Consider the following 14,368-nt stretch of genomic DNA (forward strand, 5'->3'; position numbering starts at 1 on the left):
CTTTTTTTTACTTTAGAGAGCATTTTCAGGTACTGTTTAATTTAGTTAAATGTGGTTTTTAATTAGAGAACAAACCCTATGACCTGACCAAATATGTGCAGAGAATTTATGAATCAAATAATTAGAAAAGAAGAAAAAAAGGTAGCCTATAAACAAATACAAACTGTACTTTCTGTAATAACGACCATGAAACCAATTATTTGGGCAATGTACTTATTCATTTATATTGTAGCATGAGAAATGTCAATGAATATTCAGTTTAAGACCTCTCTCACTTTTATGGGAAATGTACTTTTCTGATTTAGTGAATATAAAGACGTTGAAAGCACTTTTATTTAATTTATTTAGTTATATTTTAACCAAATTTCTAATTCATAATTCCAAATTAAAAGCCAACCTTGCTACAATGTACATAACTACAATGCATATATTTGATATTGTTATACCTGCTTGTGCCCCTTTTCCTTGTTTTTGTAGTTTGTTTTCTTTCTTTTTTTTAAATCTTTTTGAGTTTTTTTAATGCATAATTGTATAATGTGTAATATTGTATTAATTAATTTTATGCATGTATTCAATACAAAAATGACCAGATACGTCACCACCCACCAAGTGACGTCGAACAGGATGTAGATTTACACAAGGAAGTGTTTCTCGCGCTGAAGTTGTAACGTCAACTGCTTCTTTATAACAATGGCGTATGTCACGACCGAGTCTTTGGTATCGGTAAGAATTAGAGGAGTACTAATTGTTGTCATTCTTCATTTCGTATTTATACCACCGCTGACAGCTATATCAGAGCCGGGCAAATGGATCCTGAATGTGGATAATGTAAGTGCATCAACAACTGCGGTATTCAGGCTAGGTGAAATCTTGACCCTAGCGTGGTGTCTTCTAGACTCGTGATATTGACAGTCCATTATCTTTGCACACACAACACCAGTTAACACTTACCATATATATGAATGTATAAAAACATCGATAATATGATGTTATGCGCCTATAGTGGTGAACATGTATCTGAAGTGTTCAGGCTAAGCTGTTTTACAGGATTAATTAATCTGGTCTTGCCTAAATATAACGTTAGCTGAATACATGCTAATCTTTATATTAGAGTTACAAATACATTTCTTCTATAATAAATGTGCATGAAATATTTCATTTTTGTGTAACTAGTAAGATGGTGAGAATTCTCCTTTTTGTGTATTTCAGACAGTTAAAGGGAAATTCTTCTATTATCCAAAGACCATGTTCAATGGCACTGACATTTCAATAATCGGTGAGTATGCACTTTACTTTGTCATTTTCCCCCAAAATAACTTCATCTTATGCATCAGTGAGTCGGTTATGCTTTGGCTGCTCTGTGCATTATTTGTATTAATCGACTGAACATATTTCAGGGCACAAAGGATCATGCCATGGTTCTGTAAACTTTAGTATATCATGGTATTTACGGAGTTCTTCTTGCCACAATGAAGTGTTTGGACTTAATGTGAGTGGATTTTTTTTTATCATAAAGTGATGTTTTTGACTACATTTACAGCATTTTAATATGCAAAATTCTCTTTTCTCCAAAAAGGCTGAATTAGAACAGTATTTTAACAGCGCGAATGTACTGCAGCCAGGAAGCAATGGATTCTACATTAGTCACTTGTATGAGCTTATAGATTGCAAATCTCTTAATGGTGGATATAAGGTACATGACAACTTCTCTTTTTAATACATTTATTGTCGAGTAAATGTAGATTTTGTTACTGTTTTAGTTTGTTTAGGTCAGACTTAAATTAAAATGAATTTCAAAGGCTCTGTCAATAAGCATCTCTTTTTCTCGCTTGGAACACCCAGTTTGCAGTAGAGAAATCTGATCAGCCTAAAAAGCTGGAGCCAGTATATGAGGTGAGTTGAAATATTACAATTATATATGGGGATAATGTACTGTCGTCTGACCATTATTTGCTTAAAAAAAACCCCAGCTGTGTGATCAGGACTTCACTCATTCCATGGCTGCTCAAATAAATGAATAAATAGATATGAAATATTGATACGAGATGAAAGAGGCCATGGAGTGATATATGAAACTAGCACAGCTATGTAGGAAATCTGTTGCCTAATAGTCAATTATTCAATGGTGCAGAGTGCTGTGATTGACCAATCCGAATCCATTTTTCCAAATAGCTTTGTAATAAGTATTTTATTTGTAGGTTTGTTGATCTGACACAGATTCTGTCTCACTGTTAAACTGACCTAAATAGCCGAAGCGTAAACAACCTGATGACTTTGCTGTTCATAAGAATATCTGGTCTAACCAGTTGTGTTGTTAGTTCTTTTGAGTGTGTACCCAGATTCAGCAATTTATTAACATATTTCTAGTATAGATTTTGTCCAAATAGGAGAGATCCTGCCAAATTTCTAAAACTGCAAAATGGGAGAGGACAACAACAGTGCTACAGCCCGAAATGTAATTTAAGCTGCAGCCAGAAAATGCAGGAAACGCCTTGGGAATATTGTCTGCTCTCTTTTGTTTCAGCCAACCACAGCTAAACAAATCAGACGAAGGAGGGATGTGGAAAAGAAGAAGGAACTACAGGCAAAACATGTTTGTTCATTTTCTGTTCAATATTTTTTACCCTCACACTGAAAATCAGAATTGAAGCCTTAAGAATTCACTCAGAATGAAAAGTCTGTCATCATTTACTCACTCTCCAAACCGTTGTGATTTTTTTCTCCTGTAGAACACAAAAGGAAATGTTTAGCAGAGTGTCTGAGCTGCTCTCTGCCATACATGCAAAATTAATGGAGACTGGGAGTTTAGGCTCCAAAAACAATAGCAACATAATAAAAGTAGTACCTACAACTTGTTCACTGAATTCTGAATCATCTGAAGCCATGTGATAGTTTTGTGTGATGAACAGACAAAAATTTTAGTCATTTTTCAAAATTCTTTGCAATTGTGGTTACCATTTACTATAATTTTATGGAAAAGAGCAACTGTATATGTTCATGTGAACAACATGAGAGTGAGTAAATAATGACAAAATGTTTATTTATTTTTTGGGTGAACTACTCTAATGCCTTGTTATGATTAAGTGATGGTATTTTTATTGTAAAGGAAGCAAAGATGCAATATGATGTTCAATCCCAAGACTTGAATGCAGATTTATAAAAGTACACTTTTTCAAATGTTTGTATGATCAGGCTGCTGCAACAAATTCATCGAGTGCTCCGAAAAGCAAAGACTCTTTATCAGTAAAAACCTCAGTGAGTATTATTGCACAGCATCACAATTCAAAAATTGTTCTCTATTGTGGCTCTTTCTTTACATGCATTTTGTTGTTGTGGCAAATACAGTCTAAATCGCACACCGGAGTGGTACAAACCTGGGAAGACAGCCCTTATATGTTCATCATCCGAATTGAGGCGTTTCCAGCTATCGAAGAAACAAAATGGAACATGCAACGTAAGATTATAATTAGGCTTACCTTAATGTAGTACTGAGGTTCATGTAGTAATAAAGTACTTATGGATCTCACAAAGCCAGATCTTTGATTATCAGCATAATGTCTTGTGAACACGAACAACCCAGTTTGACAGCAAGGGTCCTTTTGAATGACATGTACAATTGCTAACAAATTTTATAAATAAACATTTTAATGTTAATAGTTATAAGAACATGTTCATATATATATTTCTTAACCAGTGGAGGTCAGGATGCGTGGCCCTTATGACTACATCTCGGCATCTGAATGGCCTTCGATGATTGTGAGTATCTGTTTTTGTTGTTGTTGTTTTTTTGTCTAACTGCAGTTATTTAAGGCTCTGATTCCTATGTTATTGTAGGATTTACTGTAGCAACATAGCAGTGTTTTGTGTAGTATTTTGTTAGATTCTTTTATGTGCAAAAGCTTCCACTTTCACTTTTTGCCCGTTGTCCTCAGTTCTACATGGTGATGTGCATCATCTACGTAATTATGGGCGTGCTGTGGTTGGCTCTCTCGGCTTGTTACTGGAGAGACCTGCTGCGGATTCAGTTCTGGATTGGGGGAGTGATCTTTCTGGGCATGCTTGAGAAGGCGGTCTTCTATGCAGAGTTCCAAAGCATCCGTTACGATGGCCAATCAGGTAACGCTAGTTAAAAATGTGTCCTAAAAACGGATTCATTATTTATTCATGTCACATTCCAGGTGCAGACAGTATGGTCTCACTTCAAGCTGTTTGTTATATTTTATGTGTAGTACAACATAAGTCACTCAAATTAGGTCATTTTATTAATGGTCACTGTGAAGAGAAATGAAGGCTGTTTAATATTCAGCTTGTAATGTTTAAATAAGCATTTGTAATAATCTAGTACATTAAAAAAGGCACAAACACTTTTGTGTGTGCAGTTCAAGGTGCAGTGGTGTTTGGAGAGGTACTTTCGGCTGTGAAAAGAACCCTGGCTCGAGTGTTGGTCATTATTGCTAGCCTGGGATATGGCATAGTGAAGTAAGTCGTTTTTAAACAGTGATAAATGGAGGCGTAATAGACTAGAATCTGGTCTAATCTTTTATTCAGTAAGGATGCATTAAATTGAACAAAAGTAAAGACTTTGTTACATTGTAAGTTTTGTAACAAACATTTCTATTTCAAATAAATGCTGTTCTTTTGAACTTTTCTATTCATTAAAAAATCCTGCAAAAAATTTATCAGGGTTTCCACAAAAATATTAAGCAGAAGAACTGTTTTCAACATTGATTATAATTATAATAAATGTTTTTTTAGCACCATATCAGCATATAAGAATGATTTCTGAAAGATCTGAAGGTATTTTAAACTGTAATAATGCACTGTAACAGCACATGTTGCACTTCCAGTCATATTTCAAGCTATTCAAAACCATTATGGAGAGCACTGTGCATCTGAACTGTCTCAGCTGAAGGAAATAATCCACTATTTATCGACTTTAATATATCAGCCAAATCTTCTTATCGGGCCGATAATAGTAACATTAAAATTGAACATATATCGGTCGATTCTAAAATGGCAGCTGATATATCGTGCATCCCTAAGTGTAATTTGCAGTTAATTCTGGAAGTGGAGTTCAATTGCAGCAAAGCATTTACTAAAAGAGTAAATCTTCTATACATTTCCCCATTCAACAACTCTGCCTTTTTGCTGCAGGCCAAGACTAGGAGCATTGCTGCACAGGGTAGTGGGAGTAGGACTGCTGTACCTTATCTTCTCCATCATAGAGGGCGTCCTGAGAGTCAACACGGTAAAGAGAGTCTCACCGCTGAATCCAAACACTTTCATTGCCAATAATAAATAGTGACTAGTAGAGATGTACCGATTACAATTTCGATTTTTCATTGAGTTTGACCAGCCATTTTTTCTCACCACTTTACAGCACGCACAAATATTTATTTTCTATCTTTTCTTTAATAGATCATTTTACATTTTGCATAAACATTAGAACATTTTTTTTAACAGATAATCACTATAAAACAGAACTATATAAATTACTCCTGGTGTGGGAAATTCACACACATCTAAAGTGCAGTGTTATGGAAGAACCCTTTCCTTTTTTTTCACTTCCAGTATCCAACAAAAAAAATGTGATGTATTTAGCAAACTAAACTTCTCTATGAAAACAGGGAAAAGGGGTAATGGCAATAAAATAATATATAAATAACAAATAAAAATAAAATAAATATAGACTTGCAGTATAAAGATATTTCTCAAAACACACAGGCCTATTGCAATCACTTGTACATCAATGGCAAGTTTGCGTTGCGTATCATTACGTTACGTTAGGCAAGGCTGCTGGCGCGTTGATCGAAAATGAAGCGGTCTAAACCCTCTGGTGCACAGGGACGAAAACGGAGAAAGGAAGATAAAAAGAAAGCCCAGTATAGAGGTAAGTCTTCTCATCTCGGCCATTAAGGTGCCAAACGAAATAAATTTACTTAGTATTGTGCATCACCTAATATTGGACGTTACATTGCTGTCACTAAGCTATATGTAAATGTAAAAAAAACAGTATATGGATAACGTATGTATGCTAGTTATGAAAAGTACAGTAAAACTCAATCTCGCCTAGGGCAACCAAAAGGCTAGAGCCGGCCCTGCACCAGATAGTCTGTTTCTTCTCTCATCTGCCACAGGCTAAACAAGCGCTCACTGTAAACACTTGTACATGGTGCAGAGAGGTAAGCTCGGGCAAGTGGAGCAAGTCCAGGAAAACGATTGGGAAACTGAATAATAAAAACATTTTTAAATGGGTACATTTTCGAGAAATATTTTTGAGTCTTCATTTTCTTTTCTGATATAGCCTTCTCCAGTTCTTGTTAAAACTAGACCTGTACACTAGACATGCAAATTCTGTGCATTTTGGTCAATTTTTGTGTGAAATCATATTTATTTTGCCCATCAAACGTGTGCTTTAATGCAAAAATTCACTTTAATTGAGCGTGAGCAGCGCAGCAAAAATAGACTCTGCCCCAAAACCCCCGCTTCACTGCTGCTCACGCAAAGCTCCTGCTCCCGGTGTGAATGCACTCATTGATTAACATCCATGGCAGAAAAAATACACGCTACTCACGCGTCGCTCAGGCTTTGCGGTGTGAAACTGCCGTGATGCTGATGTTGCGCGATGTTAATCATGCGGCATAAAATCGGCATTTGTCAGACTGACCGTCCGTCGCTGGTCATGGCCGATCACGTGAAAATCAGATCAATCGGTGCATCTCTAGGGACTAGTGGAGAAATATCTCCTCCTTTGTGGCAAACCTTCTAATTTAACATGATGCTGTTGCACCAAATGTCATGTGAAGCTTAATGTTTCTCTCTCACAGGAGCACGGTGGTTCAAGCAGGCTGCTTTGTGACATTGTTATGGCCCTCATTGATTCTTGTGTTGTGTGGTGGATATCCTTTCACAAGTCAGTCGTCTGTTAAGACTGTGTCAAAGTAGTGTTCATTTTGTGGTGTTATTACAGTGACTTCTGCATGGTGTAGTTTAGGACAGATAAATGGAAATGACAGCAGATTCAACAAGGTTGAACTTATAAATGTTTTTTTTTTCTACTGCAGTGACAATGCATACAGTAATCTGCAATTCTTTTTGGGATGCTATATTATGAACATTTGAGTCTCTCATTGCTCTTCTCGGAATCTTTTGGCACTTGTGTTGGTGGTGGCGTACACTACAGTTGAGATAAGGCTTTGTGGAATATCTTTTTCCCCATTTTTTAGTCTTGCTAGTGCTACCAAGGTAGTAGCATGATGTAAACCTGCCTTTGTTGGGCTGAATGATGGTTATGGGTTTCAAAGTGTGTGCCTTTATAACTAGGGCTGGACGATGTATTAAATATGAAGATAATTTCGATAGCAATATAAAATTTAACAACATAGGAATTTAACGCAACTCTATTACTGAAATGCTATTTATTTCATAGGTATATATTCACAGATGCCTCATTAGTGTCTGTTACTATGGACTGCTACGTAACCCGTCCGCCGTATTGGAACGGTCAAATCCGGTCCGTGACCACTTGAAGGAGCAAGTTTACTGTTCATCTACATCTGCAATCGACCTTAGCAGATGAGTTTCACAGCATTTAGTTTATTATTAATGTAACAATTCTGCATATGGAGATTACATTTTTTATACATAAACTAGCACATTCTGAACGGTTATCCCATTTCATTGAATTCATTAAAATTCTTTGAATTGGTAGTCTGACTAATGGTAACCGTTCCCAGATGGCTGACTTGTTGACATTTCTGTAGCGGTCGAATGAGGCATCTGCATTTACATATCTATGACTATTTGGCCATAAAAAATCCTGAGAACACTATTTGGTAAGTTCAATTTACTTCTGTTAAATGGATAAATTTGCCCAAAAATGAAATTTCTGTCATCTACTCACCCTCAAATTGTTCCAAACCTGTAAAAATATATTTGTTTTGCTGAACACAAAAGATGATATTTTGAAGAATGATTGTAACCAAACAGTTGTGGGGCACCATTGACTTCCATAATATGGAGAGAAAAAAATACTATGGATGTCAATGTATTGACATCCATAGTACACAACTATTGGTTACAAACATTCTTCAAAATATATTCTTTTGTTAAACTCTGCATTTCAGAAACCAAATCTAATTCAACAAATTTGCTCAAAAAAATTCAGGAATGCCCCTATGTGGCAGATATTAAAATGTTTTACTAATAAACAATAAAATTCACACTACCGTTCAAAAGTTTATGGCAAGTGAGGTTTTTTTATTATTTATGCAAGGCCGCAACAGAAAAATTCTATTTAAAATGAATTTGCCATCTCTGAGTAAATAAATACATATTGAGGTTTTGAATATCTTAAAAAGGCAGTCATCCAGCCCTATGTAGGACCCTCTGATGGTGGTGTGTGTGACGGTGCTACTCTTTTCTCTCTTTCTCTGGCTTTCTCTGTCTTTCCCTCTCTCTTCCCCTGTATTGTTCTGCCAGGCTGAAGATGACCTGGTGTTGCTGGCTGCCATCCCCTTGGCTGTTCTTGACTCTACCCTCTGCTGGTGGATATCCTACGTTTCTCCAATGCTGCTTGTGTGTGTCCCTCTTTCTCTCTTGCTGGGTTGTTTAACAGTGGCCCTTTGTATGGCGGCTGTTAATCGCCCCTTTTTTGTCCTCCTTCCCTTTTTGATTCCCTAGATTTTTTCCATTCATAATGCTTGATTCACCTAAAGGACAAACTCATCCATGTTGCAGCCAGTGGGTCAGGAAGACTCTCTACTGTTCTGACATTTCTGTTCTGTTCTGTTTTAACTGCAAAGTAAGCTGTGTCTGATTTAGACTGTGAACCTTAGGAAGTTGCTGAACTCTAGTGATCAGATATAGTCCTTGACACTCAGTCACATCTTCATTAGCCTGGCCCAGACAATGAAGCTCCTTCGGCTGAGGAGAAACTTGGTCAAGCTGTCCCTGTACCGACACTTCACCAACACACTCATATTTGCTATCATCGGTGAGCACACACTGCACACTACTACACTATTGTGTGAAGTGTCTTTGACATTAATCACTGGTATTTAGGCATTATAATACAGTACTGTAATCATTTCAATGCAGACTGAATTATGATTGGTCTGTCAAACATCTGGGTTACATGATTTATTAATGGAAAGTGAGCCGTAATTGGGGACATTCAATCTCTGTCTCTCTCTCTTGCTATATTTAGATTGGCAACTCTTCAAACTATAATTTTACTAAAAATGTTAACACTTGCATGCTCTGATATTCTCTTCATAATGCACTACTGTTCAAAAGTTTGGGGTCAGTTTGTTTTTATAAATAAATTATTACTTATTACTTTTATTCAGTTAGGATGCTCAATTTATTAAATGTGACAGTAAAGATGTTTTTCAATGGATTTTCTATTTTGTAATACACTCACCAGCCACCAGTCCCTGGTACACCAGGGTTAGGCAATGTCATTCCTGGAGTGCTGCTGTTCTGCTGAGTTTAGCTTTAACTCTAATCAAACACATCTGAACAAGCTAATCAATGTCTTCAGGATTACTAAGGTTTACAGGCAGGTGAGTTTTATTTCAGGATTGGAGCTAAACTCTGCAGGACAGCAGCTCTCCAGGACTGACCTTGCCTATCCCTAAGGCACACCTTACTAGTACTGGGTTGGACATCCTTTTGCTTTAGGCATAGATTAATATTGACATGATAGCCTCACACAATTCCTTGTCGGATGACGCATCCATCATGCAAATCTCCTGTTCCACCACATCCCAAAGGTACACTATAGACCTTATTCACAGCAGCGCCATCTTTGATTTTTAATGGGAATGGAAGCGAGGTTGTGAGGGACAGACATGCATCTCTTCAATGGGCTGTACTGTTCATTAATGTGTTTATGCATTGTTCTGCTCATGAAACACTGGAAAAATATCTTTCCAAGAAATTTCAGCTGACAAAAAACTCCCGACAATATAAGCTCTGGAAAATTGTAAGTAATCTAGGAGCTATATAGCTTTTTACAGCGGATGCCATTGGAAACGGGGCAAGTCTATCCCTCACAGCCTCACTTTCACGCCTGTCATGGTGCTGCTCTGAAAAAGGTCTATTGCATCAGGCCATTTGAGAATAGTGAACTTATCGTCATGTTCAAGAAACCAGTTTGAGGTGATTTAACCTTTGTAACGTGCGTTATCCTGAAGAAGCCATTGATGCTCAGTTGGTACTATGAGGCCCAAGGTGTAACAAGAAAATATCCCCCACACCATTACACCACCACCTGAACCGTTAATGTTTACTCCAAATTCTGACCCTACCATCTGAATTTCACAGCAGAAATTAAGACTCATCAGACTAGGCAACTAATTTTGGTGAGCCCATGTGAATTGTAGGCTCAGTTTCCTGACATGAGTGGCACCCAGTGGACTGCTACACAGAACTGACGCTCACTGGATATTTTCTCTTTTTTCTGACCATTCTCTGTAAAACCTAGAGATGATTGTGCAAGAAAATCCCAGTAAATCAGCAGTTTCTGAAATACTCAGACCAGCCTGTCTGGCACCAACCATGCCATGTTCAGTCACTTAAATCACCTTTCTTCCCCATTCTGATGCTCAGTTTGAACTCCAGCTGACCATGTCTACATGCCTAAAGACATTGAGTTGGTGTCATGTGTTTGGCTGAACGGGTGTATCTAATAAAGTAGCCGCTAAGTCCTGAAAAGGAAGAATCCTGAAAAAATATATCACGGTTTCCACAACATTGATAATAATAAGAAATGTTTCTTGAGCACCAAATCTCAGCATATTATTACATATTAGATTTCTAATTTTATTACACTGTTTTTTAAATAAATGCAGCCTTTATGAGTATGAGATACTTTTAAAACAAACATTTTAAAAAATTGTACCAACTCCAAACTTTTGAACGGAAGTGTTTGCAAATAGAATTATTTTGCTTCTTTGTTCTCATAATGAAATTCTGATTCTCTTTCAGCTTCTGTTATATTCATTGTGTGGACAACAAAGACCTTCAAGTTAACCAAGTGCCAATCTGTGAGCATTCTGTTGTTACATGTAATAAATATCTCTTCTGTCTTTTTGGTTAAATATATATTTGACACCTATTTGCCATGAACTGTAGGACTGGAGAGAGCTGTGGATAGATGATGCCTTCTGGCGCTTCCTGTTCTCTAGTATCCTGCTCGTCATTATTTTCTTATGGAGGCCTTCAGCGAACAACCAGAGGTAAAGCACTTCACCTCTATCCATGTGTCAACCCCGTTTGTAAACTCAGCTTATAGACGGGGCAAGATCATCAGTCTCTCCTTCTGAACCCTTCAGGTATGCCTTCAGTCCACTGGTGGACGAAGTTAGCGAGGAAGAGGAGGAGCAGCTAATGAATGAAGCCTTCGGTAAGAGTTTTAATTAACAGATTAGAAGGTGTGAGACACAAGAAGTGGCCTGTATTTAAACATGATGGAGAAATAATTCTGCATATGGGATTTTTCCAATATATGATGCATTTCATTTAAAGTCGCAATGAAATAGCGACAGATCTTTTCCTCTGTATTGTAATACACATCTGAGTGTAACAGATTGTCAAAACAGAAAAAAATGTAGGGAGGGACTTGATTATATTAATTGGTTGTTGATTTGATTTTGAAATGTGGGCGTTATGCTCAAAAGTGGAGGCAGATGAACTTGAGCTGGCAGGTGTGGAGTTTAAGCAGACTAGATGAAGATTGGTCTGTCATTTTCACAGGAATAATCAGTTGACATTTTGCACAAATTTTCTTAAAATTGAAACGTATTCATGGATGAATCATTCACAATGAGATCTATTTGCATTTCATGCGGACTTTAAAACAACAGTTTAAATTTCATCAGCACACTTGAAAGCGGTGTATCATGTCTGCGTGTTTGGTTATCAGCCTTTGTTTGCTTGACTGTGTTTAGCCGGTTCTAACCAGTTATTCTTGAATCTACAGAGGGTGTTAAAATGAGAGGGATGAAACCAGAGACCAACGGAAGTGCAAAACTCAGCAAAGTGGTAATGCACAACAATACTAGTTTTACTGACATTAAGCATGTTGAATTGCCATATAAGAATGCCTTAAGAAGGATATAAAACACCACGTTGTGAAAAAACAATCGCTCATTATTGTGTATTGCCAGATGCATGTTTTTTGTCATGTCAAGGCCTTCCCCCAATGTTAAATTTGTAAATTTTGTGGTCAATACAGGATGAAGATCTCAAATGGGTTGAGGAGAACATTCCTTCATCGATGGCTGATGTGTAAGTCATATTTTTACAGAAATTATGGTTAGAATGAGAAATCACTGGTTATTTTTTTTAAAAGGAAATTCACTTTTTAGTCAGATTATTTGTACAACCAAAGACACTATCAATTTGCCTGTAAATCTACTAGCAATTACTGCCGTGTCATTGACGTGTCCTTTTCTTTGTTTTGCAGCGCACTGCCGCCTCTGCTAGACTCAGACGAGGTAAGTGTCTTACTCTGATAGGCCAGCAGTGGGCGCCATTTGAGCTTCCAAAGTAGAACACAGAGAGCGATCAGCCTGTCACATCACAGTGTTTACCCTCTCCGTCGGTTGTTTTCTTTCTGCCTGGAACAAAAGGAGTGCTGAGGCTTTGGAGGTTTTGTCTGACTAATAAGACCTCACTAAAGCTAACATTGGACGTGTTCATTTCGAACCGCATTCAATACAGACAAATCTCTTAAAGAGGAGATAAGAGATTACATGCTACAATACATCCAGGCTTTTACAGGCATTTATGTAACCGTGTTGATTATTTTGAGAATTTTATTGTATTGCACAGCCTTTTTAAATGTCTCATTTTCCCCATTGTTTAAAAGATTTCCTAATGATTTTGTCTGTCTTTCCTCCCCCAGGAGATTATGACTACGAAATTTGAGATGTCCAAAATGGAGTAAATATATGAAGATGTATGTATTGTCTGTGTATATAATGTGTATGACAATGCACAACTGCTTTATCCTAAAATTATCTTTTCATAAGCAACGTCTGTAAATATGTGAGGCGATGAGGGTAATGTACTAAAGGACTTTTTGTTTTATTTTTAATTGCCTGTTTGTATTTATATTTTCTCAGATAATATGGTGTAAGAGTTTCTTAAAACATACCTGTAAATTGCCTTTGACTGTTGTTTACATATCTACAGCACAAACTGTGATTAAAACACATTAGTTTGTGCATTCTGCTCTTTTACTAAGAGGCTTTTGCACAGCAATCCTCTTAATCACATAAAGATGGGAAAACATGTCAGATGAAAGCACTCTTTTCTGGTTTTCTTTAATTCGTCAGTATGCTTTCATAGATTAAGAGTACCTCTCTGACCTGCTTGTATTTTCAGTAAAAGTGGCCATTAAGTGTCATCTTGTTGGCCTGTGACCCATTAAGCAGATTGCCTTTCAATGGATTTATCTAACGTGAGTTTTAAAAAGTCTCCCCCCCCCCCAGAACCAGTTAAACTACTGGCCACCTGATATCTAGGAGCATGGGGAGATGCTCATTGCAAAGTAAAGTGTTTTTATAGCAAAAACAGTAAAAAACATAAGTTATTACCATTGACCTGTTTTGACATGTAAGATAAGACTTACTGATTTGACAACATATGCTAAGTCTGTAAAGTCCACCTGACTTGTGTTGTCATTAGGTATTGATTTCATCTCAAAGCCACATTCAAAAGTCTGTCATGAAGAGTTTTAGTTTCACCTGCTTGCCAATACATTCTCAATATCTCTGTCCTGTTTTGTGCCTGTTAAGTCAGCTCATTATCCGTTAATACTTCTACACAGTTCTTCATTAACCCTGACCCTGCGGTGAGCTATAGGGAAATGCTGCAACAAAACCTGTTGCTAGGCATTCTGTTAATTGCAGTTACCGTGCTAATAGCAGGATCTTGGCGAATTAGTGTAGTTGACAATATTATGGTGGTCAAATATGGGACAGTCATAATCATCTGAGCTTAATATAAATATGTTGGGGATGTGAGATATTAAATTCCAGTTAAAGCATTCAATATAAATAAAGCTTTATCATCACAGGAATAAATTACATTTTTAAATTTATTCAAATATAAAACAAATTGTAATATGTTTTCACAGTATTACTGTTTTTACTGTATTTTTGATTAAATAAACGCAGCCTTGGTGACAAGAGAGACTTTTCTAAAACTAAAAATTATAACGTTTCCAAACTTTTGACTGGTAATGTAAATAAATTCTGTTGGTTTGCATGCAAATTAGTCAGCAGAGGTGTCAATTCCAGGGGTCAGAAAGTAAAAGTCCTGCCATATGTTTATTCCACCCATTAACTCAGTCAGC

The 14,368-nt window shown here is 36.9% G+C and overlaps 1 protein-coding gene across 2 annotated transcripts; it reads left to right on the forward strand.

Annotated features, from left to right (window-relative positions):
* Positions 1 to 616: 616 nt before the first annotated feature.
* LOC143716066 (transmembrane protein 87A) lies at positions 617 to 14,225 on the forward strand. 2 transcript variants are annotated; one of them, XM_077208205.1, is made up of 21 exons: positions 617 to 828; positions 1,210 to 1,276; positions 1,398 to 1,489; positions 1,577 to 1,693; positions 1,843 to 1,893; positions 2,525 to 2,593; positions 3,193 to 3,255; positions 3,346 to 3,454; positions 3,695 to 3,756; positions 3,933 to 4,116; positions 4,380 to 4,479; positions 5,155 to 5,248; positions 6,828 to 6,895; positions 8,883 to 8,995; positions 10,993 to 11,051; positions 11,140 to 11,243; positions 11,340 to 11,410; positions 11,987 to 12,048; positions 12,242 to 12,294; positions 12,473 to 12,503; positions 12,914 to 14,225. In XM_077208205.1, the coding sequence occupies exons 1-21, from the start codon at positions 691 to 693 to the stop codon at positions 12,953 to 12,955; spliced, it is 1,749 nt and encodes a 582-aa protein (XP_077064320.1). In that variant the 5' UTR covers positions 617 to 690; the 3' UTR covers positions 12,956 to 14,225. The 2 variants fall into 2 exon arrangements, with proteins under 2 accessions (XP_077064320.1, XP_077064321.1); XM_077208206.1 differs by having other exon boundaries at positions 2,525 to 2,584.
* Positions 14,226 to 14,368: the final 143 nt, after the last annotated feature.

This window comes from Siphateles boraxobius, unplaced genomic scaffold, assembly GCF_051911475.1.
Source record: "Siphateles boraxobius isolate OS27281-9 unplaced genomic scaffold, OSU_SipBor_1 6, whole genome shotgun sequence".
In the NCBI taxonomy this organism is placed as follows: domain Eukaryota; kingdom Metazoa; phylum Chordata; class Actinopteri; order Cypriniformes; family Leuciscidae; genus Siphateles; species Siphateles boraxobius.

What these genes read in the sequence shown, in the direction of transcription:
- LOC143716066 (XM_077208205.1), top strand. Translation starts at nt 691, where the DNA reads ATGGCGTATGTCACGACCGAGTCTTTGGTATCGGTAAGAATTAGAGGA. An exon ending in CTTTATCAGTAAAAACCTCA is followed by an intron (nt 3,256 to 3,345) that starts GTGAGTATTATT and finishes TGGCAAATACAG; the next exon opens with TCTAAATCGCACACCGGAGT. An exon ending in CTCTGCTAGACTCAGACGAG is followed by an intron (nt 12,504 to 12,913) that starts GTAAGTGTCTTA and finishes TTCCTCCCCCAG; the next exon opens with GAGATTATGACTACGAAATT.